This window comes from Drosophila elegans, unplaced genomic scaffold (assembly GCF_018152505.1).
Source record: "Drosophila elegans isolate 14027-0461.03 unplaced genomic scaffold, ASM1815250v1 contig_149, whole genome shotgun sequence".
Taxonomy (NCBI): domain Eukaryota; kingdom Metazoa; phylum Arthropoda; class Insecta; order Diptera; family Drosophilidae; genus Drosophila; species Drosophila elegans.
This window is the reverse complement of record NW_024545513.1, coordinates 12,435,509-12,462,415: the sequence shown is the minus strand read 5'-3', so window position 1 is coordinate 12,462,415 and position 26,907 is coordinate 12,435,509. Positions and strand designations below refer to the sequence as shown.

Below are 26,907 nucleotides of genomic sequence, written 5' to 3'. Positions count from 1 at the left end.
AACCATAAAAAAATGCTTTTGTATTCGCAAACTATTTATGAACTAAAACACATATGCACATGCTTGAATACTCTTGCATAGTTCTATTGAATATTGATTAGTTAGTTTTTGTTTCTCTGATTTTAAATAATTCTAGAAACTATATCAGTTTTTAACATACCTTAATTTTTTAAATTAAATGCACAAAATGTATTATTTCCTATGTCGAATTCTTTAGTCTAATTCCCTCCTATACTTCAAGTAAGATTTCATAATATTGCAAATACTTAAATCGGAAATAATGTACACTTTCCTCATTCTGTCTCACGAACAACGACTATATTAAAGGGTATTTGAGCAACCTCACGTTTTCCTCCATTGATTTACTTATTCTTTATCATGTGCATATTTGCCGCTACTGCCTCTAATTTATTTTAAGTATTTGTGTGCAGGTTTTAAGACTTCGAGTACTTATTTTGAGTATTATGTGCCTATTCTAGGTGCGATTTGATAAGATAACAGTTACTCAAAATGGGGCTGATTCAGCATTCTAAGCTATCTGTGACCAAAGGCACAGGCACGGGTACACTAATTTTTAAAATAGGGTATTTTGGCGCCAGTTTACATTCGTTTTGAAATTATTCATACGAAATTGCGCTTTTTCTTCTTGCGTTGGCATGTGCTCGTCGGAATAACCACCTGAGCTACCCGAACCACCTGTATTTGTTTACCTTTGTTTCACCTCGATGTCGGTGCAAATGCACGAGGCTTCCGTTTCGGGTTGCATAAATAATTAAAAATGAATGGAAATCGAATAAATAAAACTGTCATCTCCGCTTAGTTGGAGCTTAGCCCAGTGACAAATGGAATCCGCGTACGTGCGCCAATCTATCCATCTAGTTAGGAATCCAAACTCACATACCCGTAGTATCTATGTATCTAAATACATGCATATATATGTATGTATGTATTTGGCGCGACTGTGTATTTGCATGTGGAGTGGAGTATCTGTGGCAACGAAACTCGTTTCGTTTCTTTTCGTTTCGTTTGGGAACTTGGGACTTAAAGGCTTCGTTTTGCGCATTTTACCGGCAAATGCCTTCACAATCTGGTAATATCCAGACTTTGCGCTTCTGTCAGCGCTGTTTCCGTTTCGCTCTACCCTGTTCTACAATTTTCTACTCTATTATACTATATTCTACCCTATTTTATTTTATATTAGTTCGCTTTCTTTTGTTTGAACCACACAGACCAAAAATGTGTACAACTCCGTTTGTTCAAAACTAAACGATAAGATATTTAAAAAAAATGACATTGTTAGATTGTTTTCATTGGACTTATTTTAAAACACAGCGCACAGGGAATCTACTTACTTTTTGATGCAGCTCGATTTTGATTTGTTGGCCATTTTTTGGATTTTTATATATATTTTTTTGCAAAATTTAACCGAAAAAAAAAAATTTCTGCTGCGCATGCCAATCGGTATGCATTATCAAATGCCAAGCATTTCTTTCTGTGTGGATCTTGTGTTGGGTGGGAGGTTTTATGGGATAGATGGATAGATGGAAGAATGGATGGACGGATGGATGGCTGGCGCTTTCAGAGGGCGACATACCAAAGTTCAAGCCTTTGACCCTCTGATAAATAAAAGTAAACAAACGAATCGGAGCGGGAAAAATACAAAAGAATTTCTGAAAGGGAAGAATGGAGATGGGGACGATGGTAAAGGTACGAATAAACACTTTCAATTGAGCCACTGTCTAGTCGTTTTATCAATGTGAACAACACAACACAACAACAGCATTCGTAATGTCCCAGGTCAAAGCTAGAAAGCTTATTTGATCAAAATACAGAAATTGCTTGCACTCAACTAAAATACCTCTCAAGACGTTAACAGACAAACAATAATTACATTTTAATACTTGTAGAGTAAAAGAATATAACCATGTGAAGTCAAGTTGTGTTGATATTGATTCCTAAACTAATAAAAGGATCTCCAGAATTGTAAAATAATGGTCAAATTAAGATTTATAATATAATTTAGTTTAGGTATATAGTACGTTTACTTTAACTTAACTTTATAACGAATCGGAAGATCTGGGAAATTTTCATAATTTCCTTGTTTTTCAACCAGCAGAAGAGGACATTTAAAATTAAAGTCGAACAAATCTATCTTACAGCTGTCATAAAAGTGATCCTAAAAAGGATAAATGAACTTTGGCTGGTTGAAATATAAATATAAATTCTTAAGTGATTATTTTATTTATTTTATTTAGATGCGTGTTTCTTTTTTTAATATTTATTATTATTTTAAAAACGAATAGAACTGCACGTGATTTAGCCACCTGTGGATCTAAATCTACTTCGGGATTTGGGACTCCAAAGATAAATCCCCCTCCCCCTCCTTTCCACCCGTCTGCCCATCTCTTGCCGAAAATTCGGCGGCGATTTTTTTTTTGACGGCTATTTTCAGACATTTTTATAGTCATGCAAACGAGACACGAGCGCAAAAACAAAGTAAAATAAAAGACCATACAAACGGATTAATGAAAATATGCTAAAAAGAGTTGTCGCTCAATATGTGTTTTTGTTTTCGGTTATTTTAACAGCCGCCGGCAGGTCAGAGCCGCTTCCTATTGAAATTCGAGGGGGGCTTTATTGGGGGGACCTTCGTACGACGGAAGGGCCTACCAAACAGCTGTTCCAGGTCAAAAAAAAAAAAACAAAAACAAGCTGCTGCACTTAAAACTATTTTTTTTAACTTTGAAATAAAGTAGATACAGATCCTCAAAAAAATTTTATTAAAGAAAGATTTAAATTCTGTAAAGAAAGTATTTTATCTTTCTGTTACAAGATTTTTAATATATTTTGTAATATTTTTTTTAAAGGGTTGCAACCATTTTTATTTTTGAGAAAGTAGTTACTGATACAGGGAACAATTGTCTTGGCAGTAACATTTTTTTTTCTTGGAATTTGAGAATTAAATTTTAATTTTTGTTAAGTGTAGAATTGAATTTTATTTCGCCGGCTGCCTTTGGCTTTTGTTGTCTCTGTCTTTCTCTCGGGAACTCTCTTATCTTCTCTTCGCAATTCTCTTTTTCTCCTGCTGGTTACAGTGTATTCACCTTCGCCAACTGCACATTAAAGAAAAGTTTGTTTTTTCTTAATTTATTTTTCGGTTTTTGCACATAACTTGTTTGCGGAGCTTGGTGCAAAAACAAAACAGCAAAAAAGAAAAAAAATTTAAATCGGTTCGTGACTGTTTCGATATTTATTCATTGAAATGTGTTGACTTGCAAATTCTGTTGGCAGTTTTTGAATATTCGCCGTTTGTTTTCGTTTATCGAATTTTTGCTTCTTTTGTTTACATCGTGCGCTTCGCTCTGTTTATTTGTTGTGCTCGTAGTTTTTGCCAAAAAGCCATAAACTGCTCTCTACTACGTCACACACACACACATGTGCGATTTGTTGATGCCGCCACACCTCCAAAAGAACAAAAACAACTCAAACTCACCACACTGCAAATCTCATTTCTCTTTCTCTCTCTCTCTCTCTCTCTCTCTCTCTCTCTCTCTCTCTCTCATTTTTATTCCCCCTTTTCCACCCCTTTTATCCAGTCCACTTTCCCAGTTTTTTTTAATCTCGAAATCTGCTATTCCATAGTGCGTTTTGAAACGACTTTGGTAAAACGAATTTTACGATTAGACCTGACTAACAGTATACTAGAGCTTTCAAATGATTAACACCATCAAAGTGCCTGAAAAATTAATTAAGTTTGCGAATGAAAGTTGTTTATGCATGAATTTAAATATAAATATAATATGTATGTTATGAATTCGTTGGCTATGAACTTAATTTACTTATTTACTTGTTTCAATACAGACGATTACAATTTTAGCTAGATATGGTATAAGGTTTGCAATAGTTACCTAAAAACGTTAACACTTACATAGGTTATAGTTTGGCTTTCGATTTTTTAGAATCCTTCAAAAATGTCCTTCTCGTTATTCGGATCTAAGTGTTAGAATTTTTTTTTTAATGAATTGGAATATTTTATTATTTCCAAAGCTCATTTTGTGCTCAGTTTTTTTCCTCAATCAGATTTCGTAGGACACTTGTTATATTTAAAAAATAAAAATAAAATTTGACCAAAATTTATATGTTGATTTTAATATTTGTTTAGATCTTTGCTATGTTAGCTGAACTAAAATGTTTTCAAAATGAATGTACGATTGTTTGACTTAAAGAAAAACATTTTTATACCGACTCTTGATTGAGAATTCCTTATATGTTTTAGATCAGAAATATATAAATAAAATTCCGAACGTTACAAACTTCTTCGACTAGCATTTTAGTAATCCTTTAAATAGTATGCAAATACACAAATGTGTGGGGATGTTAGAATTCGTACTGTATTTATATTCGCACATTGTACAACATTCCGAATCGAGTGCATTTTTCAAGTCTCGCCGGGATCAGTGGAACTGAGGTTCATCAGACCCACATAACTCACTCGCCACCCACCGATAAAGATGCTCAAATTCACATCCAGCAGCCTCGGAAAACTCATTTCTGCCTCAATGCAAACGCTCGGTAAATTGCATCTGCGGCATTTATAATTACCAACATACAAACGCTCGTACATTTGCAATTTATATCGGCGTATTGCCACGCATAGAGAGATACTACATATACTATCTATACACACGATTCTGTCTGTTGGCGCCAGGAAAACGTTTTTCCCATCTCGACAAGGTTTCTCTATGTGTTTTGGGGGCTAATGCCAGATTTTTGTGATGCACCCACGGAGGCCAAACATGCTGAATAATAACGACTATCCTCCGATTAATTGGTGAATTATTAAAGAAAAATTTTGGTGCCACGGAAGAGATCGATTTAAGTGCCTCAAGAAACGACTGACAACTTTAATAATCTTAAGGGGTATTTTTTGAAACAAATTTTTTTATATTATAGACTCACAAGTTTATGAAGTGGTTACTTAATAGTGCGTTAAAATATATGTGTTTTAAAGCAGAATTCATGTACTTTATCACTCTTCTGTTCGAAAATATTAGCCATAACTATCTTATAAGTGCACTTTTCTAAATATATGTATGTATGTATAGGTAGCACCATTCTTCATTGCTTTTGGTGTTTTGTTTTTATGCTCACATGCTTGTTTACCATTCCGATCATTTTGTAGATGCAAATGGATTGTTGTCATCGTGAAAACTTTTTGGCAACGTGCCTATGAAAAATAAAATACAATTATTTCATTTAAATTCGTGGCATTTTTGATTGGCAGAAGTGCATGCATGAATTTCCTGCTCAATATCACATCAGTGAGTATATATTTTCAATCCCATATTCATGTGTTATTCTTTCCGTTCCTTTTGTTTATATTGCAGTGGTGTTGGTGGTGGTGCTGGTTCTGTTTTCATGTTGATTAACTGGCAATCGTGAATATTTAAGGGCATTATCTGCTCGAATTATATTTCGTTTTCTCGCACGCTTCCTGTTTCTATAATAAGATCATGTGCAAATGTGCCATATAGATATAGAATTGCACATTTTGTTTACACTGGCGATTGATTGTTCCTGCACCTTCTTAGAATTGAAGGAAAGTGCATACGATTATAATTGTTTTACTTAAAGCCCATGAAAACTGAACTTCAGTGGCCTTATCGGGATCTAAGATTGTCGTCGAACGCATACTAACATCGGCCACAAATAAAGGTGGCGCTCTAGCTGATATTATTTTACGACTTCAATCGAATTAGTCCCAATATCAGTTGGTCAACGACTATGAGTACAATCTACTATACTACTCATGCAGATATTGAATAGAGCTCGTGATCTTAGTCAGTGAGGTTAGTCATGAGTCGATGCGACTGGTGAAATAATGCCTTCAACTTGGGACAACGAGATCTTAAGAATGACGGAAAGTGAGTAAGACATCGGGGTACGGCATATTTGCACATTCTAATCCCCGCCAGCATTATCAGCTAACAAAAATTTCATATTCTTATAAAAGTCCATACAATATACATATGTATTTATAGTTTAACGTGGTTGAATATTAGTGGGGGTAGGTTCGGAAAGCACATGACCACAGAGACGTTAGTTTAATCAACGACCTTGAGATTGTGACCGGAAAGTGAGATAAAAGACAATAGAACGACGACGTCCGGAAATTAGGTCTTTTAAGTAGTGGAATTTGCAAAATAGAAGTGCACTTATATGGCCATTGTAAACTTATTGATTACCTTGAACTTGTAGAGTAAATTCTTAAACAAGAAACCTTTGAACAAGGTATAAAACCGGTAACAATATGAATACAACTAATCATATTATTTTACCGGTTATAGAGTTCGATTCGAACGAATGTTTATCTTCTTTGAGAAATTGAAAATCAATCTAGAATTAGTTATTATCATGGATCCATGGAGTACAAGAGATAAGGTTCTGCTCATTTGTAGCAGAGTTGCAAAACGATATTATAAGTATTGCCATTCAAATAAAACTTATAAAAAGAACATTTTCATATTAGCGTATCACCACTGTACCATTTGTTCCCCTCATTATGATATTGCAATTGTGATTACTTTATGGTGATTTATATCCGTGCCATATCCATTGAAGAAATTCGCTTATATTGCCAAATCAGCGATAAGCGCAGGTGTATACACATACATATGTGTATGCATAATATATGTACATGTAGAAGTGACTATCGTAAACGCCCACCTGACGTCATCTGCGGAGATAACGGAACGATTGCGATATCTTACCATTACCTCTCCTCCGGATCTCTCTTCTATTGTCCCTTACGCCTTCGCCAGCATCATAAATATTGCGAACGACTTTATATGTGTGCACGTATGTATGTGTATCATGCATGTATGTATGTATATCATGTGCATGCAGATAAGCTGCATAATAAACCGCATTACGAGTGGGTTTGCGAATCGTGGACCTGTGGGTGGTGGGTGATGGGTGGTCGAGCAATGCGAAAGTTCTTCTAATGCGCAGTTTGCTTGCCATTCGATTTTGGATGGGATTGCAATCGGCATTGGGTTGAATATTGGATAAGGTGGGCTGGGAGCAGTTAAAGATCTATTGATTTGCATCATTTCTAATTCTACATTTTGTCTTTGGGGTTTGGCTGAATTTCAAGTTAATTGTCATAGAGCGATGCAAATCCTTTGATCAATTCCACTATGCATTATCAAAAACAAATTGTATGTTAAAATGCTTTAACTCACACTTTCCTTAGTTATGGTCATTAGTCATTATTCTCATTATTATTGTTAACACTATCATTGTTATTATTACAACACGTGCATATTAACATAATAAACTCAAATAGTCAAGAAAAAGTTAGAAATAGTAGTAGTAATAATAACATTGATACTCCCTTTAAAAGTATCATTTGAAATCCCCTGGACTCCGATTTGAAACCGCTGTACTGGGGTTTATTTTAAAGTATTTCTTTGCAAGTGCCTACGTGTGTGTTGGCACGTCCGCCTCACACTCACCTCATTCCATCTCAGCCCTCCCCAAAACCGTTACCCCAATCGCAACCCCTTGGAACCAGTGAATCCACCACGAGGCGAATCGAATCCGAAGCTTAAAAACCCGATGTGGTCTCGGTGCATTAGCTCTCTGCTCTCCTCGTTCATCCTGTGGGGGTGTGGTGAATTGAGTGCTCTCTTAGTTGTCCTGATTTCACCTTCACCTCCACCAAACTTGTGGAGGCAGGAGTCGCCAAACGAAATTTCCAGAAAATCTCGTAGAATCTCTGAGTCTTTCAATATCCCCCTTACTTGTAAAGTTCAGGGGGATATTGTTTCCTTAACCACTGTTGTTGATTTTAAAAACTAGAACTATAATTTAAAATATTAAAAAAATGGGCACACATATTTCATACTCAATAGTTTAGAAATCAAGCCCAAATAGTTTATTTTCTATGAATATAATTTTGTTTTATATATACTGGGTATGTTGTAGTCCAAATGATTGCGCTTTCTAGGGCACTTAGCCAGGGAGACGCCTTGACCCACTGCAGGGTCAACGACTGCAGCGCAAAGCTGGACGGGATGTGGGTCACATTTGTAACTGACATTTGTAACTGGCCTCCATTAGAAAAGCCCCCCTGCAGCGAGGAAACCCCCTTCCTTTAGTTAGATTTTAGTTACAAACTGAATGCATTTATTATATTTTATATCCTTATTTCACCACTCAAGTATTGCAAATTAACATATACATACATACTTTAACATTATAAAGCGAGGACTCACCCTGATTAAACCACTTACTTTAGATTGTGGCCCGGCGACATGACCTGAAGCTGATCGTGACCTCCGCCACGATGGACTCGAGCAAGTTTGCGACCTTCTTCGGCAATGTGCCCACATTTACCATACCCGGAAGGACGTTTCCCGTGGACGTGATGTTCAGCAAGAACACGTGCGAGGATTACGTGGAATCGGCTGTCAAACAGGCACTGCAGGTGCACTTGACGCCCAACGAGGGCGACATGCTCATCTTCATGCCCGGCCAGGAGGACATCGAGGTGACGTGCGAGGTGCTGGAGGAGCGCCTGGCGGAGATCGACAATGCGCCGGAGCTGAGCATTCTGCCCATATACTCGCAACTGCCGTCGGATTTGCAGGCCAAGATCTTCCAGAAATCCGGCGATGGGGTGCGCAAGTGTGTGGTGGCCACCAACATTGCGGAGACATCGCTGACCGTCGATGGCATCATCTACGTCATCGATTCCGGCTACTGCAAGCTGAAGGTCTACAATCCACGCATCGGCATGGACGCCCTGCAGATCTATCCCATATCGCAGGCCAATGCCAATCAGCGCAGTGGCCGTGCCGGACGCACAGGTCCTGGCCAGGCATTCCGGCTCTACACACAGCGTCAGTACAAGGACGAGCTGCTGGCCCTCACCGTACCGGAGATCCAGCGCACCAATCTGGCCAACACGGTGCTGCTGCTCAAGTCGCTCGGCGTCGTCGACCTGCTGCAGTTCCACTTCATGGATCCCCCGCCCCAGGACAACATCCTCAACTCGCTGTACCAGCTGTGGATCCTCGGTGCCCTCGACCACACCGGCGCCCTCACCACGCTGGGTCGCCAGATGGCCGAGTTCCCGCTGGACCCGCCCCAGTGCCAGATGCTCATCGTCGCCTGTCGCATCCAGTGCAGCGCCGAGGTCCTGATTATAGGTAAAAAAAAATGTTTTTTTTTTTTATTAATTTTTATGTTTATATAATTCTGACACACAAAATCAAACTTTTTGTAATTTTCATTTGTAATTTTTCAAGATATCTTAAGTCCTATATAAAATAATTTTTCACCACCCACAGTTTTGTTAAGATAGGAAAATCCGATGCTTGTCATTGGTTTAAAAATTTAATTTATAAATAAAATTCAGCATTGCTTTATTGAAGAAATTCAACCATTATCCATGTTTCTGGAACTTGCATACAAAGTTGAAAAATCCTATTATAGACAATTCTTTCAATCGTTAAGCACTAATTTTTGTATTCTCATGTTGTTGTTTTTTTTTTTGCAAAAATTGGTAGCAATGAAATAAATATTATTTAAAAATGTCAATCGGTTAAAAATTTGTTACCACAATTTAAAAAATTTAGATAAATTCTCGTCCATCTACACTTCTTATTGCAAAACAAATATTTTTAGTATCTGATCTATTTTTTAAATTGAAAATTTAAATTTTTTTTTTATTTTTAAAAGACTAATATTTTTTCAAAATATTATACCTATGATAAATGTTGATTTTAATATTTGCCAAATGTTTCATTAGCTGCTACCAAACTTTTGATTGCTATTTCCATAAGCTAAGAAAATACTATTCTTTTGACCGCAACTGTTAGTTAATACCTTTTTGTGTATGTTGATAATTGTGTACTAGTTTTTACTTCCTTACCAGTTATTAAACACTATAATTGATAATTCCCTGCTCTTGCCACAAAATGTATTGATGCACAAGTGTAATTTTTTCGCACCCAGTGTCCATGTTGTCGGTGCCGTCGATCTTCTACCGACCGAAGGGCCGCGAGGAGGAGGCTGATGGAGTGCGCGAAAAGTTCCAGGTGCCCGAGTCCGACCACCTGACCTACCTCAATGTGTATCAGCAGTGGCGCCAGAACAAGTAAGTCACCAAACTCTGTCCAATCCCGGCCAGAAATTCTAGTCCCACTAATTCTTTAAAAAATCCTCTACACACAGTTACAGTTCGTCGTGGTGCAACGAGCACTTCATCCACATCAAGGCGATGCGGAAGGTGCGCGAGGTGCGTCAGCAGCTGAAGGACATCATGCTGCAGCAGAATCTGAGCGTGAAGAGCTGCGGCACCGACTGGGACATAGTGCGCAAGTGCATCTGCTCGGCGTACTTCTACCAGGCGGCCAGGCTGAAGGGCATCGGGGAGTATGTGAACTTGCGTACGGGCATGCCCTGCCATCTGCATCCCACGTCCGCTTTGTATGGGTTGGGCACCACACCCGACTATGTCGTCTACCATGAGCTGATCATGACGGCCAAGGAGTACATGCAGTGCGCCACCGCCGTCGATGGCTATTGGCTGGCCGAGCTGGGACCCATGTTCTTCTCCGTCAAGGAGTCCGGTCGCAGTGGCCGCGAGAAGAAGAAACAGGCAGCGGAGCATCTCAAGGAGATGGAGGAGCAGATGCTGAAGGCCCAGCACGAGATGGAGGAGCGCAAACAGCAGGCGGCCGATAGGGAGGAGCAGCTGGCCGCCAAGCAGGAGATCGCTACACCGGGCAATGCCACGCCCCGTCGCACGCCGTCCAGGATCGGTCTCTGATTTGTTCTACAACTGTTCATTCTTTCTATTCATACATAAGTTTAACAATAACTATTTTTTGTTTTACTATACACCATAATAAAGAATCATTGTAAACTGGAGCAAAGCGAGGAGAAGGAAAGCTCGTGGGTGATGCTGCATGCGTGAGGCTCCACTTTCCACACGGATGCACTTGTTGTCCTCCAGTCGATGGTTTTCACTGCAGGAGCACTCGCCCCACTTGCAGACCATGGGTGCTGGCACTGTTCCATTGGTCTCCACCAGGAGGGACTGCATCCGGCACTGGTCATCGTGCAGGCAGAGTGCTCCGAAGGGCACAATGGGTTCGCAGGTGATCCGCTCCCGTTGGTCCTCCTCCTCCGGCTCCCACTCCTTGGCCACCGCGTTGGCTACCCTTCTGGGGTAGTGCGATGGCCGACAGCCGCATAGGTGATCCAGGCACTTGCCATCGCCCCCAAGCTTAACCTTGCACTGGGCACTGTGCTCGCAGCTGGCCCCGTAGCCGGATCCCGTGACGCACTTGGTCATGTTGTGGTTGTGAACGTAGCCCGCGGCACAGCCGCACTTCTTCACTTTGGTCAGGCAAAGGGAGGCGCCACAGCTCCCACAATCCTTGTCCACGCCGCAGATGGATTCTGTGAAATTTAGTTAATTAATTAATTGCACTTCAAAAGGAAATAATTTGTTTGAAAGGAAAGTTTTTCAAAATAAGGAAAGAAATTTCTAAACATAAATTAACAAAATAAATTTAAATTCAAAATGAAAAAAATTGTAAACTAATTTGATAATTAATAGTATAAAAGGGAAAGGTTTATAAATAACAAAGAAAATTACTTTCAATTTTAAAAGCTAAAGATAAATTTATTATAGTAAATTCAAAATTAAATATTGAAAAAAGTGCTCTTAAAATTATGAGAGAAAATTACTTTCAATTTTAAAAGATGAAGATATCCAAAGAAATTGAAAATCAAAAGGAAAAAATGTTTCAGCTTGTTTGACATCTAATAATATAGAAAGGAGAGGTTTAAAAATAATAAAAGAAAATTACTTTCAATTCTAAAAAATAGATGTTAAAATAAATTAAAATTCGAAAGTACAATTATAATTTAGATTTTTAATAAAATCTTAATTAAATTTAGGCTTTAAGTAATTATGATTTTATTGTTTTTGTTTAATATTTTATGGTTTTATTGGTTAAAACAAAAAAATTTTTTTTTGTAGAAACAAATTAAACGCTCAAAGCTGTCAAATTTCGGAAAAATTGGCTAGATTTAAAGATGTTTTAGACACCGAATTAAAAATTAAGTTTTCTCTTATATAGGTCTTATGTAAAATGCAGTTGAAGAACTTATATAAAATCAGGCCACTTAGGATTTCTCTCAGTGTACTCACGCAGCACGGCCAGGCAGCGTCCCTCGTGGAGCTCGAATTGGGCAGTGCAGATGCACTGGCCCCCAGAGCACGAGCTGAACCGATCCGCCAGCTGGCACTGCCGATGGAACTCGCATTCGCCGCCCGGAGCAACTGCCTCCGGCAGACAGCGACGCCGATCGCCACTGGGCACATGGCCGGCGGAGCAGAGGCACTGATCCCACCGCGGATGACAGTCGGCATGGGGCATGGGACATGGACAGGGTCCACCAATGATGTTGGTCAGCTTCTTCTCCAACGGCGCACAGGTCACCCTTTCGCCGGCGCCACGTGCCGTGCAGGTGCAGACCATGTCCAGGCACCGACCACGCTCGAATTGCGCGCACTGTGCGTCCGAGCTGCAGGACAGCTCCAGCAGATCCTCCGCCCGGCAGATCCTTAATCCTGGCAGTCCAGCCAGCAGCACTGCGATCCAAGCAAGCATCATAATTGGCATTTTAAATTCAATTCAATCGATTTTATTTGCCTGGCTCACATTCACCGGACTGCAAACCGTTACTTTCGCTTCGACAAAAAGCTCGTCTTGAAAATACCGATCGATCGATTAATGCGAAAAGATCAGTGCTGTCATTTTCCAAATTCTCTTTCAATCGGTTTTTACCCAAAAAAAAAAAAATGGCATATAATTACCATAATCTACCAGATACTTTTTTTAAGCAAATTTCAATCATAAATTATGCGAATGAGCTGCTTTCCTTAGTTTGTCCTTTTTTAGTTTCTTACTATTTAATTTTTCTAATCTAAATCTAATTTTTACTGTTTTATCAGGTAAATTCAACATAAAATTGTAAAGTTGAGGATATTAACTGTTTATTTTATAAAGACATTTCGTTTCTATGTAGGCCCTATGAAGAGCTTTAAGATAGACTTTGCATAATTAAATTAAAAAAAATAAAATAAATAAATATGCCTGACAAGACTTTGCGCAGAATAGTTTTACAGAATAGTTTTACAAACGATGCTTTTCCCAAATGAAATAAATAACACTAAAACTTACAGTTCAATGATATTTAACTAAACATGTGGATATTGACTATGTGCTAATAAAATAAAACAACTGAAATTCTTTACTAAAAAAAAAACCTTTATAAATACAACATTTTATAAAAATAAAAAATTATTTAAACAAACTACATTTTGTACCGTTAAAAGTTCAAAGTTATAAAATATCGATAGCCCCTGGCCAACAGTCTGGCAATGTTGCGGTGAGCCAACACTGTGGCAACCATAGAAATTTACACTAAGCGTCGCATTAGTAGTTTTTAATTAAAATATATATATGTATAATAATATATATTTTATCTCCCACTGATTCTTGGATTGTGTCCAAAAAAAACAGCAACGCAGGTCTAGATAAGGATTATTGTTTAAGGCCTGAAGTAATCAAAATAATAATTACGCAAGCACGGGTGCAAGCGAGAGAGAGCGAGCCTCGAAAGCGAGAAAGGAGGATGGACTATTCTAGCAAGCTTTCGACTAGAACTATAATACCCTCTGCAAGGGTATAAAAACGGCACTTGTAATATTACTTGTACGATTTTCTATTATTATTATTTTATTATTACAAAATAAATTAAACTTTTACATACTTTTAAAAAAATCTACAAAAATTACCACCTTACTTACACCATTTTCTTAATTTTCAAGGAATAATTTTTAAAGCCAGGCATCTTGAAAATAATTTTTAAAATAAATCCAAGTTTGTAAAACCGAAAGTAGAATTTTAGAAAACGCAATTGGAATAAAACGGGTAACAAAAAAAATAGTTCACCTATTGTTTTTCACATAATATTTGAGATCTCCCAATGAAATAGAAACGCAGCTACAAAAAAGAGCTCCTTCAGTTTTAAATAAAATTCTGAGGGTTGTGAAAAGACGAATCCGTTTACAATACAATACAAATTTTATTCGCTTCTCTTTCGCTCTGTACGATTTCAGATTTATTACGATCTTAACTCCGCTCCCCGCCCAATTCGTTTCGCTACTTTCGCTACGATCAATAAGATATTTTGGATATATAGAAGGGGATCGTGTGTGAGTACTTCTTCAAGTCTTGTATTTCCTATGCGGAATGGTATGGAAAATGGAAAATGTTTTTTTTTTTTTACATTTAGTTTAGTTACGGTTTACATTATTTGTGTGTGGTTTTTGTGTGTTTTTTTTCTTTTTTGTTTTAGATTAGAAGTAGCATAATTTAACCCCGTCTTTAGCTAAAAAAAATCATAGAAATTAAGACGCCCCCGCGTTTCGTGACCATTTGCCGTCTTTTTCCCCCCGTTAAATCCCCCGATTTGAATCCTTCCTCGAATCCTAAGACAGGCACTTGGCTTCCTGCTGCTCCGGATGCTCCTGGATGCTTCTTCTTCTTACAGCTCACTGTGCGGGGTCTTGGCCTCCTCCTCCTGCTCTGTGGGCGTTGGAGTGATCTCCTCCACAGGCTCTTGCTGCACCTTCTCCTTCTCTGGCTGCTCCTGCTGGTCCTGCTGCTCCTCGGTGTTCTCCGCCTTGGAGGAGCCATCGCCACTGCCACTGGAGGATGTGGCCTCCTCTCCCTCCGCCTTGTTCTTCTTCTCCTTCTCAGCGGCGGGCTTCACCTTGGGCTTCCAGATCTTGATCTTGTTAACCAAATACTTGACCTCGCGATCCAGCAGGCTCATTTTATCTGTAATATCCTTGACGGTCAGCCGGATATCGGCATTCTTGGCCAGCTTCTTCTGGGCCGCCGTCTCCGTCTTCAGCCAAGCGTTCGTTTCGGTTATCACCTTGGCCAGCGTATCGATCTCCACCTGGGTGAAGACATCCTTTTCGGGATTCGTGTCCTTGGTGAGATTGCGTCCGGTGACCAGGAACTTTTCGGCGCCATCAATCATGCCCTTCAGTGCCTTAATGGCCTCCGGTCGCTCCTCGTGCTCCCAGTGACGGGCCAAAAAGACATTGGACAGCTTCTTCAGCTGTGCCAACTTCTCCTCGTAGATCTCCGCCTTGGGATCATCGAGATCCTCGTACAGCCATTCACCCAAAGTGCTGCATTCGGCCAGCAGTTTCTCCTTCTCCTCGTCGGTCACACATTTGGCATAGGCGTCCTCTTCCAACTTCTGCTGCACCTCGATGATGTGGGCCTCCAAAGAATTGAAGGCGGATTCCAAGCGGACACGCTGCTCCTCCGCCTTGTTGATGGCCGCCAGTTTGGCCAGGGAGATGTCGTACGCAGAACCGGTCAGTGGAATGGTGAATTGCGTCTGCGATTCATAGGTCACAGGGGATTTGACCGTCATCAGCTTGATGGTGTCGTTCTTGGCCTCGGCCTCCTGTTTGCCATTCTCCTCAGACTTTTGCTCCTTGCTGCTGGCCTCCTCCTCCTTGGGCTTTTCACTGTCCTCGGTCTTGGATGCCGGCTCTTCGCCAGCATTGGTTGGCTCCTCTACCTGCTCGGGGTCCTCCTTCTTGTCGTCACCCTCCTTGGCGAACAACTTGCTCAATGTGCTGCCCAGCTTGGACAGGGTGCTGTCCTCATCGGCATCCTCCTCGGGCTTTTGCTTTTCGTACACATACTCCACGCCCGTGCAGCGGAAAATGCCGGAATCGTCCAGGTAAAAGTAGGCCTTGATGCCCTTGTTGTCCACCGACTCCTTCTTCGACTTCTCCAGCAGCTCCTTCACCTGCTTCAGCTGCACTTTGGTCACATTCAGGCTGCCCAAGGCGGCGATCTCATCCTTGCTGTAGCGATCCAGGTCGGCATAGTTCACATAGAACTCAAAGTCATCGGTGTGCTTGTTGAAGGTGATGACCTTCTTCTGCGGATAGGGATTCATCAGGGCGAACAGGACACGTTTCACCTGCTTGACGGCCGCACCATCGCCGGGATCCCGCTCGAAGGACACTTGCAGGGGCAACAGCGTGGCATCCTTGACCACAAACTTCTTCACTTTGAAGCCGGCCGACAGGTCGGCTGCCTTGTAAACCGCACCCATGGTGGCGGACTCATCGGCGTTCAGATTCTTGCCCAGATCCTGCTTGATGAGTGCCTTGATCGTCTCCTGGACACGTGGCACTCGTGTGCCGCCGCCGAACAGTATCACCTGATTGATCACATCCAAGCTGAGGTGCGACGAGGCCAGCGCCTCTTCCAATGGCTTGGTGGCCCTGGGCCAGAGATCCTCGCAGATTTGCTCCAGTTTCTCACGCGACACGGTCAGCTTGAAGTCAATGTCCTCCAGAAGATTCTCGATTTGGGCATAGAATTCCGTATTGGCGGACAGGACATTCTTCAAGCGTCCCGCCTCCTTGAAAAGTTTGGCCAGAGCACGCGGACTGGTGGTCACATCGGTCTTCGTTTTCTTGAGGGCATTGAACTCCTTGGCCAGGTAATCGCGCAGCCTCAACTGAATCTCCAGACCGCCCAGGGTGCGATCATAGCCAACGCCCAGGACCTGCACCACCGGATTGATCTCCTTGGTCTGTTTGTCCTTCACCAGCTGATAGCTGACCACAGCCGCTGACGTTTTGTAGGCACCCATGTCGTAGAAGAGGTAATACTGCGCCGTCTCGTTGATCTCGCCGCGATGGAAGACGCCATAGTTGAGGGCCACCGCCGCATAGTCGTTGATCAGTTGGAGCACCTTCAGATTGGCCAACTGGGCGGCCGACAACAGAGCCTCTCGTTCCGCCTGCCCGAAATAGCCGGGCACTGTGAGCACGCACTCGGTGATTGGCTGCTGTGTGGACTCCTGGGCAAATTGCTTGGCCTTGACCAGCATTTGGGCCACCAGCTCCTCCACGGAGAACTCCTCGGTTTCGCTTTTGCGGAAAACCACAGTGTTGCGCTCCGGATCGCCCACAATATTGTAGTAGGGAAAGCGTTTCCTAAAATAAAAAAATAAAACAAAACAAATTGGTCGTTGGCGATAACTCATTACAGAGCGCAACGCAATGACGTGGCCCACCGATGTACACTACTACTCACCTATACAAATCCACAATGGGATTATCTATGGTCTTGCCCAGCAAATCCAGCAGATAACCGTAGGCCGAGTTGGGATCCTTGATCCCGATGGTCTGGGCATCTTCGCCGATGGTTCGCACGCCATCGCGGAAGGCCAGGATCGCCGGGGTTTTGCGCTTCGACTCGCGATTCAGGGCGATTTCCATGGGCACTCCGGGCGAAACGACGCCCACTTTCATCCACTCGCTGCCCAAATCCACGGACATCACGGCGGCGCCCTGGGAAAGGGCAATCCCCGCCAGCAGGGCGCTCAGTAAGAGCACGAGTTTCATGGTCTGTAGGTAATGTGGTACAAATTGGGTGGATTAACAGGCTTTTCAGAAATCTTGCATGTACAATTTTTACGGACATCGTTTTTTATAGAAAGAAGTGATCATATGAGATTTTCCTGCAGGCTTTTCATCAAAAATGTCTATTCTTTAAGTTTTCTTTAAGATTTTTCATAAAAAATGTTTAGTTTTGTAGATTTTTTTTTATAGGAACAAGTAGATAATATGGTTGGTAAAATTGGGTAGATTAAGAGTTTTTCCTGCAGTTTTTCCATCAAAAATTGTTATTTTTTAGTTTTCTTCAAGGTTTTTCATAAAGAATGTTTATTTATGATTTATAAGGACATAATTTCTTTCTTAATCTCTTGCTAGACCATTCGGCAACGAAGTTATTATGTTCTTGACTACATTTTTTAAAAATAGTTCATTTGTTTAAACATTAATATATCTTTGCCGGTATGGTCTATAAGGAATTTGATAGATCTTTCGAGATCTTTCGAAAACTTAATAAAATAAATACCCCGAAATTGGAACTTGAATATTAAATTTTGTGAATCGATTTCACAAATTCCATGAATAAAAGTAAAAATCTGAAGAAACATAACAACTTGTACTACAATTAAAATGTATATAATGTATATAATTATAATTCTTTTTCACAGATTAATTTAAGGAAATCTATGGGTTACTTTTATACTTCCAATACAAATCTTCTTGGATACAGGATATTTAATAACACAATAAATTTAGTTATTAATACTTCGATTTTTAACAGATTGTACACATCCTGTATGGAACAGAACACTAAAAACTGAATTATTGGAGAAAAATTTTAAGTAATGCTCATGTGGCAGCCGAGAAATATATAGTTTACCGGTGAAATATTAACGGGGGAGAAATACTTTTCCAGGAGATTTTTGACGTAAATTGGTGAAAAGAGCAATAACCTTTTCCTTTACTTCCACATTTCTTCCGCAATTCTTTCTCTTTCTCTTTCACTTCTATTTTTTCATTTTTTTTTTTTTTTGCAACGCAAGCAGCTGTCTGTGGTCCCCGCCTCTCCCCGCCGCCCATACTTTCAACTTTCCAGCCAAGTGCGGCTTTCCACTTACGTGTCCCGTTTTGTTCGTCGCTTCCAGCTGTCCTTCGCGACTCTTCTTCCACTCGCCAATCGACTTTTATTCAGCAGAGCAAATAATTGTTAATTATTCAATTCACAACGTGAAATTCGAGTGCGGTTTATAATAAAACGAGTCGAGTCGCCGCGTTGACGTGTTGATTCGGCCGCGAGTGTGCCCGTCGCACGCCGACACCGAACGCTTAGTTTGGGCGAGCACGGTCACTCTACGAAACAGTGTTGTAAATGGCGCGACATTTTGAATTTTACAGTTTTAGAGCCTTTATGGTTAAAAATCAGGTTTAAAAATTAATTTTTAAATAATAAATAAAAACAAACTGATATACTTCGTTGTCGAGTTTTTTAGTTTTAAATGGAATGTAAAATGGTTGCTTGTTATTTAGACCAAGAACAATAAATAAAAAAGAATTAATTTAAATTTGTTGTTGAAGGAATTTTAAAATGTATCTGCTGATGCTTGAAAAGAGCAAGCAACACTAAAGTTAGGTTTTTGAAAAACATTTACAAATTTGTATATGTTTTATATTTTATCAAAATAATAAAAAGTGCTTTAAAAAATCATAATAATTTGGTATCAGAATAGTTTGTTAGTTTAAAAACGATAAATTCGCTTGTGTTCAAAAGTGAAAACTCGTTACTTATATTATTGCCTAACTTATTACATATGTAGCTTACAATTATTTTTTCTTTTTTGTAATTCAAGCAGCAATTCAACCCACATATTGACAGCTCAGCATTCCATCGATGACCGAGTTTTTTTAACGAAAGTGCTGACGCATAATTAAACTAATTACTTTGCATACACTTTTCTCTTAGAGTTATTGACGAGCTTAAAAGTTGCGGCTTCAAATAATAATGAAGCAATGTTATACTTTAAAGCTAAACATGCAAAAACAATTTGTACACCAATTCTTAAGGCTTTATAATCTTTATGTATATCAAAACCTAAAAAGAAGATGCCCTATCTTTTAGAAAAAATGCATTACAAAATTGTACATAACAATGACTTTAAGCTGGCATGACTTTAAAGCTAGGTAAATAAATGAAAAGGGTATTAAAATGTTCTAACAAGGTTTCCGTACAACACGCCGACTCAACTCTTCGCGTTAAAAATAAAAGTGAGTGCAGAGTGCAAAACGATCGATTCCAGCAAATTTAAATGAAACCACTCCAAATGCGGAATAGCACAAAGACAATCCACCGATAATTCAAACCACCAACAGACTGCAATTGAGCAATATTCTGATTTTGCTGATCTGTTTTCCTCTTGGCCATATAAAACCCGTCCCGTTCTACGAAACTCTAGTCAAAATTCAGTGAGCTATGAGTGGACAACGACTGCTGATCTTCGCGGCCATTGGTTGCCTCTGGGCCACAGCGTTTTCGCTTCCGACCACCGGAAATGAGGAGTTCGACGAGGGTTTGCCGGAAACGGAGTTCGACTACGAGGAGCGACACACTCGCGAAATTCCAGCGCAGGCCTATGCCGCTCCGGTCGTTTACAATTCGAAGTCCAGCTATTCGGTGCCGAAGAACCAAGGACACTCCGCTCCTGTAGCACCGGCTTATTCACCATCTGCATCACCGAGCTACTCAGCGCCCGCAGCTCCCTCTTATTCATCACCTGCATCATCCAGCTATTCAGCTCCAGCTCAATCGTATTCAGCACCTGCAGCTCCATCCAGCTATTCAGCGCCTGCAGCTCCATCCAGCTATTCAGCCCCTGCAGCTCCAGCTCAATCGTATTCCGCACCTGCTGCACCATCCAGCTATTCAGCACCTGCAGCTCCACCTCAATCGTATTCCGCACCTGCTGCACCTTCCAGCTATTCAGCACCTGCAGCTCCATCTTACTCACCACCTGCCTCATCCAGCTATTCAGCTCCAGCTCAATCGTATTCCGCACCTGCTGCACCATCCAGCTATTCAGCACCTGCGGCTCCAGCTCAATCTTATTCCGCACCTGCTGCTCCATCCAGCTATTCAGCACCTGCAGCTTCACCTCAATCGTATTCCGCACCCGCTGCACCTTCCAGCTATTCAGCACCTGCAGCTCCCTCTTACTCACCACCTGCCTCATCCAGCTATTCAGCTCCAGCTCAATCGTATTCCGCACCTGCTGCTCCATCCAGCTACTCAGCGCCTGCGGCTCCAGCTCAATCGTATTCCGCACCTGCTGCTCCATCCAGCTATTCAGCTCCTGCAGCTCCCGCTTATTCACCACCTGCATCATCCAGCTATTCTGCTCCAGCTCAATCCTATTCCGCACCTGCTGCTCCATCCAGCTACTCAGCGCCTGCGGCTCCAGCTCAATCTTATTCCGCACCAGCTGCTCCGTCCAGCTACTCAGCGCCTGCGGCTCAAGCTCAATCGTATTCCGCACCTGCTGCTCCATCCAGCTATTCAGCGCCTGCTGCTCCAGCTCAATCGTATTCCGCACCTGCTGCTCCCTCTTACTCACCACCTGCATCATCCAGCTACTCAGCTCCAGCTCATTCGTATTCCGCACCATCCAGCTATTCAGCGCCTGCAGCTCCAGCTCAATCGTATTCCGCACCTGCAGCTCCCTCTTACTCAGCACCTGCCTCATCCAGCTATTCAGCTCCAGCTCAATCTTATTCCGCACCTGCAGCTCCAGCACAATCGTATTCCGCACCTGCTGCTTCGTCCAGCTATTCAGCGCCTGCAGCGCCGTCTTATTCCCAACCTGCATCATCAAGCTACTCTGCCGGACATTCAGGTCGGGCGTATTCCGCACCTGCAGCACCAAAAGCATCATCTGAATATTCAGCACCTGCAGCACCTGCGACTCCTTCGTATTCGGCATCGAAGACCTCGTCCTCTGCTGCACCTTCAGGTTATTCAGCACCAGCATCTTCCGGTTATTCGGCACCAGCAAAGTCCGGTTATTCAGCACCAGCCTCGAAATCGTCAGGATACGCTCGTTCTGAAATGGATCATCATATTCTTGGTATGGCAAGGACCGCTGCTGCCTACGGATCTGCTGCTCCGGCGCCCGCTTACGGCGGAGCCTCGATTCCATCGCCTCCGTGCCCCAAAAATTATGTTTTCAGCTGCGGCAGCGTTTTTACACCAGCTCCTTGCAGCCAAGGATACGGTTATTAAACGTATTTCGGACTTGAACTATATCTTAATAAAATTTAAAAATGAAATTATAAAAAAATATATATGTTTGTGCTGTTATTTTAAAATTTTATTTCTGGTATTTGACAGATTTTATACAAAAGTACAGAAGCGGACTTGCATTGCCTTTTCTTTACTCAGAGATCGCTCACTTCGCATTACATTGATTTGTTGACTTCTCATTTTAAAATATATATATATGCATGTTGAGCTTAAAAGCCAGGAATTAGGTACACGATTTTTTAGTAACCGTTTTCTCAAAAAAAAACTTCTCTCCGCTATTGCAAAACATCTACATAACCAACTGCCTTTTTCGTTAAACAAGAGCAAATAGCTCTCTACGCTCTCGCTCAACAATAGTGGATAATTCAAGGAGAGAGAAAAATTTATACACAGAAAAGAAAGCCTTTCTTATAAAATTGTAAATAATATTAAAGTTTATAAAACTGAACACTAATCTCTTACAGTCCTCTAGGGCAATCAGTGGTAGGATCATAGAGCATCTTTACCCGCAAAACAACCAGGTTCGTATCCTGCTGCTGAAGATTTTTTTTGTGTCATAACTGCAATGTTATTATATAAATATTATATTTGATATTAAAAACGAGTTAATATTATAAAAATATATTCCTGATTCTATAATATCCAACTGATATTCTCAAAAAAAAAATGTTTTTACATTTTAGAGCACAAAAAAACGATATTGAAATTGATCAAATTATATTTTTCAGTGCAGTCTTAACACCAAAAGAGCACAAGAGAGAGCGAGAGAGAGAGAGGGAGAAAAAGAACGTAGCTGAGCTCAAACGTAGTTATTTCAAAGTGCATTCGAAGGTAGATACATCCGAAGACTCGAGCGGATCGTACAATTTTAAGCTTTTTCGACTTTTATTTAACAGTACGTAGTCGTACATTTTTTAGCTCTTAAAAGAACTTTTCTCTAGTTGCGAAATGAGTGCCCCACCGGCTGGGAACGCGTATCAGGTCGCGTGGGACGAGGAGAGCACAATAAAACTGATACGGGCCTATCAGAATCAGACGTTGTTATGGAACACCGAACATCGGGCACATACCCATCGCCAGGACAGGATCGATGCCTGGATGAGGGTGGCCTCCGCGATGGACATGCGGGTGCAGGACATCAAGCGGAAGATGAACTCCATGATAGCGGTCCACCGATCGCAGTTGCGGCGCGGAACTTCCTGTCGAAGGTGGTGGGCCGCTCACTTCGCCTTTCTAATGCCGTCCAACAAAAATCACTATGCCGCAGCTGAGGAGAGCGAAAAGACTAGAAAGGTATACTCGCTCCAGGGTGAACCTCAACATAACTACTTTTTAAGTTATATTCAGCTGGGAAAAAATGAAAATCCTATTTTGGTCCTTTTCATTTTGAATTTTAGTACATTTCAATAACAACAAATTAGACTCTCACAACATTTAAAGTTTCCTTTGATTGCACTTTAAAAAAGAAACAGGAAACAAAAAATATATAAATCTAAAGATCCCAAAAACCAAACCTTTTAAATTTATGCGCCAGTAGATCAGTAGGTCAATACTCAATAATTTGCGTTTTCCATAGAAAATATTATACAGATTTACACAAGTATTATATTTATAGTGCTTATAGTGGTTTATTTGTAAACTGTATTGGTATACATAACCTAATTGTTTTTTAAACCAAGATCTCACACTGTTAATTCAGGTCCACTCTAAAGCTATCAGTGTTGCAATGCAACCACAATTGAAAACAAGAAAAGAGCGCCAGATAAGATAAAAGAAAAGAGCGCGAGCGAAGAAAAAAACACAGAGCAGAGAGAGAGAAAGAGAGTAATATTGACTTTATTCTTCAGCTCAAATCAAAATTAAATATAAACAGAGAGCCTGAGGTTAATTTCCAATTGAGAACGCACAATAGCCCATGACTTATGTAAAATGACACACGGAAGAGACATTTATCAGTAGCCGTTTCTTGACTTAATTTCTTACATAACGATACCCATTGAAACCCGATTTCACAGTGGCATACCCTCGAAAAGTTTACGTTTTACTTTTTAAAAAAATAGCTACTTCCACATAAAATTCGATACCAATAAACTTTTGAGACTTAATGCAATCTGTACTAAGGTGCCCAAAAATTTCCGAAAAATAGTTTAAATATTTTGTACACTAGGAGCTGAAATATAACTATCAATTTATGTGTATAGCCAAGATAAAACAAGAAGAAAGGAAGTTTTGGTGACCCCGACGCAGCATTGAAAGACTATAAAAGTAATAACTTTTCTTACTTCTCAGTGCAATTTTTCGGAGAACAGTTTTGGATCGTTTTCCGATGCGGAATTGGAGGATTTGAGCAGTGATTGCGAGTTCGTGGAGGAGGATCCCCGTAAAAGACCCTATCGCTCAGCTTTTCGAGAGTTTCGAGCCGAATTCGAGCCACCGAAAAAACAGAGATCAGAGGACCAGGAAATTAATCTGGATTTGATAGATGACTCAACCGAGGATTTGGTTCAAGAGCAAGCCTCCAGTAGTAGTCATCCCGAGGAGCTGGAAAAATTTTATGAAAATGCGGAGGAGAATGCCGAAGAGAAGCTAGAGAAAAAGTCGGAGAATGGGGAGCCAGATACCACGGATAGTGTCAGTAAAAACGATGATTCAGCCCTCTACATGAAGTATGTGGCCTGCAAGCTGGCCAACTATCCGCCTCGCATTCGCAGTTCTGTCCAGTTTCAGTTCAATCGCATTCTCTACGAGGCCGATATGGGCCTCCTTGGTGGGTACTTAAAAGGAGCGTACTTTCCAATTACAATAAACAATTTCCATTTGTTACCTCCACAGATCGAAATGCTCAAATGGCACTTGGAAAACCCACATCAGTATCACACTAAAATCGACGTTTGATGATCACACAGCCCAGATAAATCTTTATCCTAAACATTTGAATTAATGAAACAAATTATAGAAGAAAACATATATACATGCTTTTCTTAGAATTTATTTGCAAATTGTTCACTTATGTCCTTCGATAATGAATTATCACACTAAAAGCAACTCATAATAAATACGTACATCTAGGCTCTGTATATTTAGTTCATATGTCATTTGTCGTTCAATACAATGTTACTTGTCTCACGTTGTGAGTTGTTATTTCTCTGTTGCTGTCTATATATTCCATTAAAAAGCACTTATGTATCCTTAACTCCGCTACATGTATGTATATACTAAATATATATATATATATAATCTCTATGAAGTTAAATCATTTGGAACATTCAAATTAAAAACGAATGTGGAAAGCCGTGTTTTCCAACTTTGTGACTACAATTCATTGATTGGAAATCAAGTTAATATAGTTATGTGTATGTGCTAGAGAGACTGGTCCATAGATTAAGAGGTATTATTCAGTTGGCAAATCATAAATGGCCCACTTTACATTTTTTTATTTTCTGTTCCCCCATTTCTTCTTTTAATATAACGACATCTTCATTGAAATTAATTGATTTGTTTTCTTGTTTTACATGTATAACTAATTTTTTAGAGGTTAACGCTTTCAAAAAACTTAAGTGAACTCTTTAATTGACAAAATAAATTGGCTGGTTTTAAGTGTTGGTTCCATTTAATAATAAGTGCTCAAATCGCATCAGATCCATTATATTTGTTTTTAATATAATATAAGTTAATTTTATTTCTGCTTAAATCAATTGTTCTTGCCATACATCCATAAGATTACACTTGTTTTTGGATTTTAAAGAATAAAGAAATTATATGTTGGTAAAACAATGCAATTATTTTGTTTAATAACATAGGAAGTCGTGGAATTTTGTTTCTACTGCCTGAAGATCTAGCAGTGCACAAAAACTCCCCCATTAAGACCATTATAATGATTCAGATCCATCGGACTGGAAGCCACAAATCTTTTAGCCAAGGCTAATAATCAAGAGTCGTTGAACGAGTGCGGCATTGGCCAAAAAACTAAAAACCCAAAGCCCGAAACAAACAGAAATAAAGCGAAACCGAAAGCTAAGCCAGAGACCCATTTAAAAGCCGGAGAGCGTCGGTCCTAAAATTTGGCACTCAAAGCAAAAATACAAAAATACATCCAGCGGAATGCAGTCAACGGAACAATTTCGAGTGTGTTGATCGTTTTGCTTTCAATAAATTTGACCCCCAAATATGAATAAACAAAACAAAAGCCAGTGGCTTAACCCTGGGCTGGGTCAACAACAGACGAATATTCGGCGCTCAAAGCAGTAACGATGATCTCACAGTTTATGGGCAACCGTTATCGATAATAACCATCGTATGAGACCAAGAGACGCCAAATTAAGAAGTTACAAACCGATAACAAAAACAATATCGATATCAAAAGTAAAACGTCGAAAATGGAGCATAAAAAACGCATATCAAACCAAAATTTCCTTCCCACCTTGCAAAATCAAAACCATTTAATAAATTAACAAAATGAAATAAAAACATACTTTTTTGTAATTTTTTTTTATAATTTATTTTGTTTTTGTTGCATAGCTTTGAATGCTTAATAGTTTGTCTGCGACGCGATCAATACGGGATCGGGCAGAACACTATATATATATATATATATATATGTATATATATATAATGTACATCTGTATGTAGGAATATTAACTAAAATGGAAATACATATGGATAATTCTTCTAGTTAAAAACGCACAATAATTACATAATCATATCAAAAATAATCGTATAAAAAAACTTAAGCATTAAACAAAATGTGTTTTAATGGGGGGGACAACAGTAAAAACATGGTGATCGATGAAGGACCTGCTCTGTAGATTCTTAGAGTCATAAGTCTTTGACTTTCCCGCCCTTAATGTTCCGCTTAAAAAAAAAGGAATATATATCTTTACCGTTGGGGGAACAGATTGGGATGTGGTCTGGTTTCTTTTGGGCCAAAGACGCGAACGAAAACAAAAGCGAGAGACTTGAAACGAAAACGAAAGCTTAGGCGAGGCAAGGCGACTTATAGAAAATGCAAAAAAAAAATAAAATATTTTTATATCTGTATACATATATATAAAATCAATGAAAGCCAAGCGAGCGAAAGTTG

At 40.1% G+C, this 26,907-nt stretch overlaps 5 protein-coding genes across 6 annotated transcripts in view; 3 read left to right on the top strand and 2 right to left on the bottom strand.

Moving 5' to 3' along the window:
* The window catches only part of LOC108137126 (pre-mRNA-splicing factor ATP-dependent RNA helicase PRP16), a 28,179-nt gene extending 17,238 nt beyond the window's left edge, over positions 1-10,941 (top strand). Inside the window, exons 3-5 of the mRNA XM_017258666.2 lie at positions 8,303-9,215; positions 10,024-10,165; positions 10,243-10,941. Coding sequence (XP_017114155.1) covers positions 8,303-9,215; positions 10,024-10,165; positions 10,243-10,840 — 1,653 coding nt within the window. The 3' untranslated portion in view covers positions 10,841-10,941. The remainder of the gene's footprint in view (positions 1-8,302; positions 9,216-10,023; positions 10,166-10,242) is intronic.
* Positions 10,841-12,798, bottom strand: LOC108137127 (multiple epidermal growth factor-like domains protein 6). Its single transcript, XM_017258667.1, has 2 exons — positions 12,233-12,798; positions 10,841-11,475 (listed from the first exon to the last, which is right to left on the bottom strand). The coding sequence occupies exons 1-2, from the start codon at positions 12,705-12,707 to the stop codon at positions 10,907-10,909; spliced, it is 1,044 nt and encodes a 347-aa protein (XP_017114156.1). The 5' UTR covers positions 12,708-12,798; the 3' UTR covers positions 10,841-10,906.
* Positions 12,799-14,155: 1,357 nt separating this feature from the next.
* LOC108137156 (hypoxia up-regulated protein 1) lies at positions 14,156-18,846 on the bottom strand. The gene is made up of 3 exons (XM_017258725.2): positions 18,655-18,846; positions 17,235-17,548; positions 14,156-17,134 (listed from the first exon to the last, which is right to left on the bottom strand). Exons 2-3 carry the CDS (start codon positions 17,543-17,545, stop codon positions 14,638-14,640), a joined length of 2,808 nt encoding a protein of 935 aa, XP_017114214.1. The 5' UTR covers positions 17,546-17,548; positions 18,655-18,846; the 3' UTR covers positions 14,156-14,637.
* A 1,129-nt stretch (positions 18,847-19,975) lies between these two features.
* On the top strand, positions 19,976-21,811 carry LOC108137099 (proline-rich extensin-like protein EPR1). The gene has a single exon (XM_017258624.2). It carries the CDS (start codon positions 20,004-20,006, stop codon positions 21,804-21,806), a length of 1,803 nt encoding a protein of 600 aa, XP_017114113.2. The 5' UTR covers positions 19,976-20,003; the 3' UTR covers positions 21,807-21,811.
* A 613-nt stretch (positions 21,812-22,424) lies between these two features.
* LOC108137181 lies at positions 22,425-25,721 on the top strand. Of its 2 annotated transcripts, none has more exons than XM_017258763.2 (3): positions 22,425-23,120; positions 24,117-24,594; positions 24,660-25,721. In XM_017258763.2, exons 1-3 carry the CDS (start codon positions 22,776-22,778, stop codon positions 24,707-24,709), a joined length of 873 nt encoding a protein of 290 aa, XP_017114252.1. In that variant the 5' UTR covers positions 22,425-22,775; the 3' UTR covers positions 24,710-25,721. The 2 variants fall into 2 exon arrangements, with proteins under 2 accessions (XP_017114252.1, XP_017114253.1); XM_017258764.2 differs by lacking the exon at positions 22,425-23,120 and adding an exon at positions 23,436-23,751.
* Positions 25,722-26,907: the final 1,186 nt, after the last annotated feature.

What these genes read in the sequence shown, in the direction of transcription:
- LOC108137127 (XM_017258667.1), bottom strand. Translation starts at nt 12,707, where the DNA reads ATGCCAATTATGATGCTTGCTTGGATCGCAGTGCTGCTGGCTGGACTG. An exon ending in ACGCTGCCTGGCCGTGCTGC is followed by an intron (nt 11,476 to 12,232) that starts GTGAGTACACTG and finishes TAAATTTCACAG; the next exon opens with AATCCATCTGCGGCGTGGAC.
- LOC108137156 (XM_017258725.2), bottom strand. Translation starts at nt 17,545, where the DNA reads ATGAAACTCGTGCTCTTACTGAGCGCCCTGCTGGCGGGGATTGCCCTT. An exon ending in CCCATTGTGGATTTGTATAG is followed by an intron (nt 17,135 to 17,234) that starts GTGAGTAGTAGT and finishes TTTTTATTTTAG; the next exon opens with GAAACGCTTTCCCTACTACA.
- LOC108137099 (XM_017258624.2), top strand. Translation starts at nt 20,004, where the DNA reads ATGAGTGGACAACGACTGCTGATCTTCGCGGCCATTGGTTGCCTCTGG.
- LOC108137181 (XM_017258763.2), top strand. Translation starts at nt 22,776, where the DNA reads ATGAGTGCCCCACCGGCTGGGAACGCGTATCAGGTCGCGTGGGACGAG. An exon ending in AGAGCGAAAAGACTAGAAAG is followed by an intron (nt 23,121 to 24,116) that starts GTATACTCGCTC and finishes CTTACTTCTCAG; the next exon opens with TGCAATTTTTCGGAGAACAG. An exon ending in GGCCGATATGGGCCTCCTTG is followed by an intron (nt 24,595 to 24,659) that starts GTGGGTACTTAA and finishes TTACCTCCACAG; the next exon opens with ATCGAAATGCTCAAATGGCA.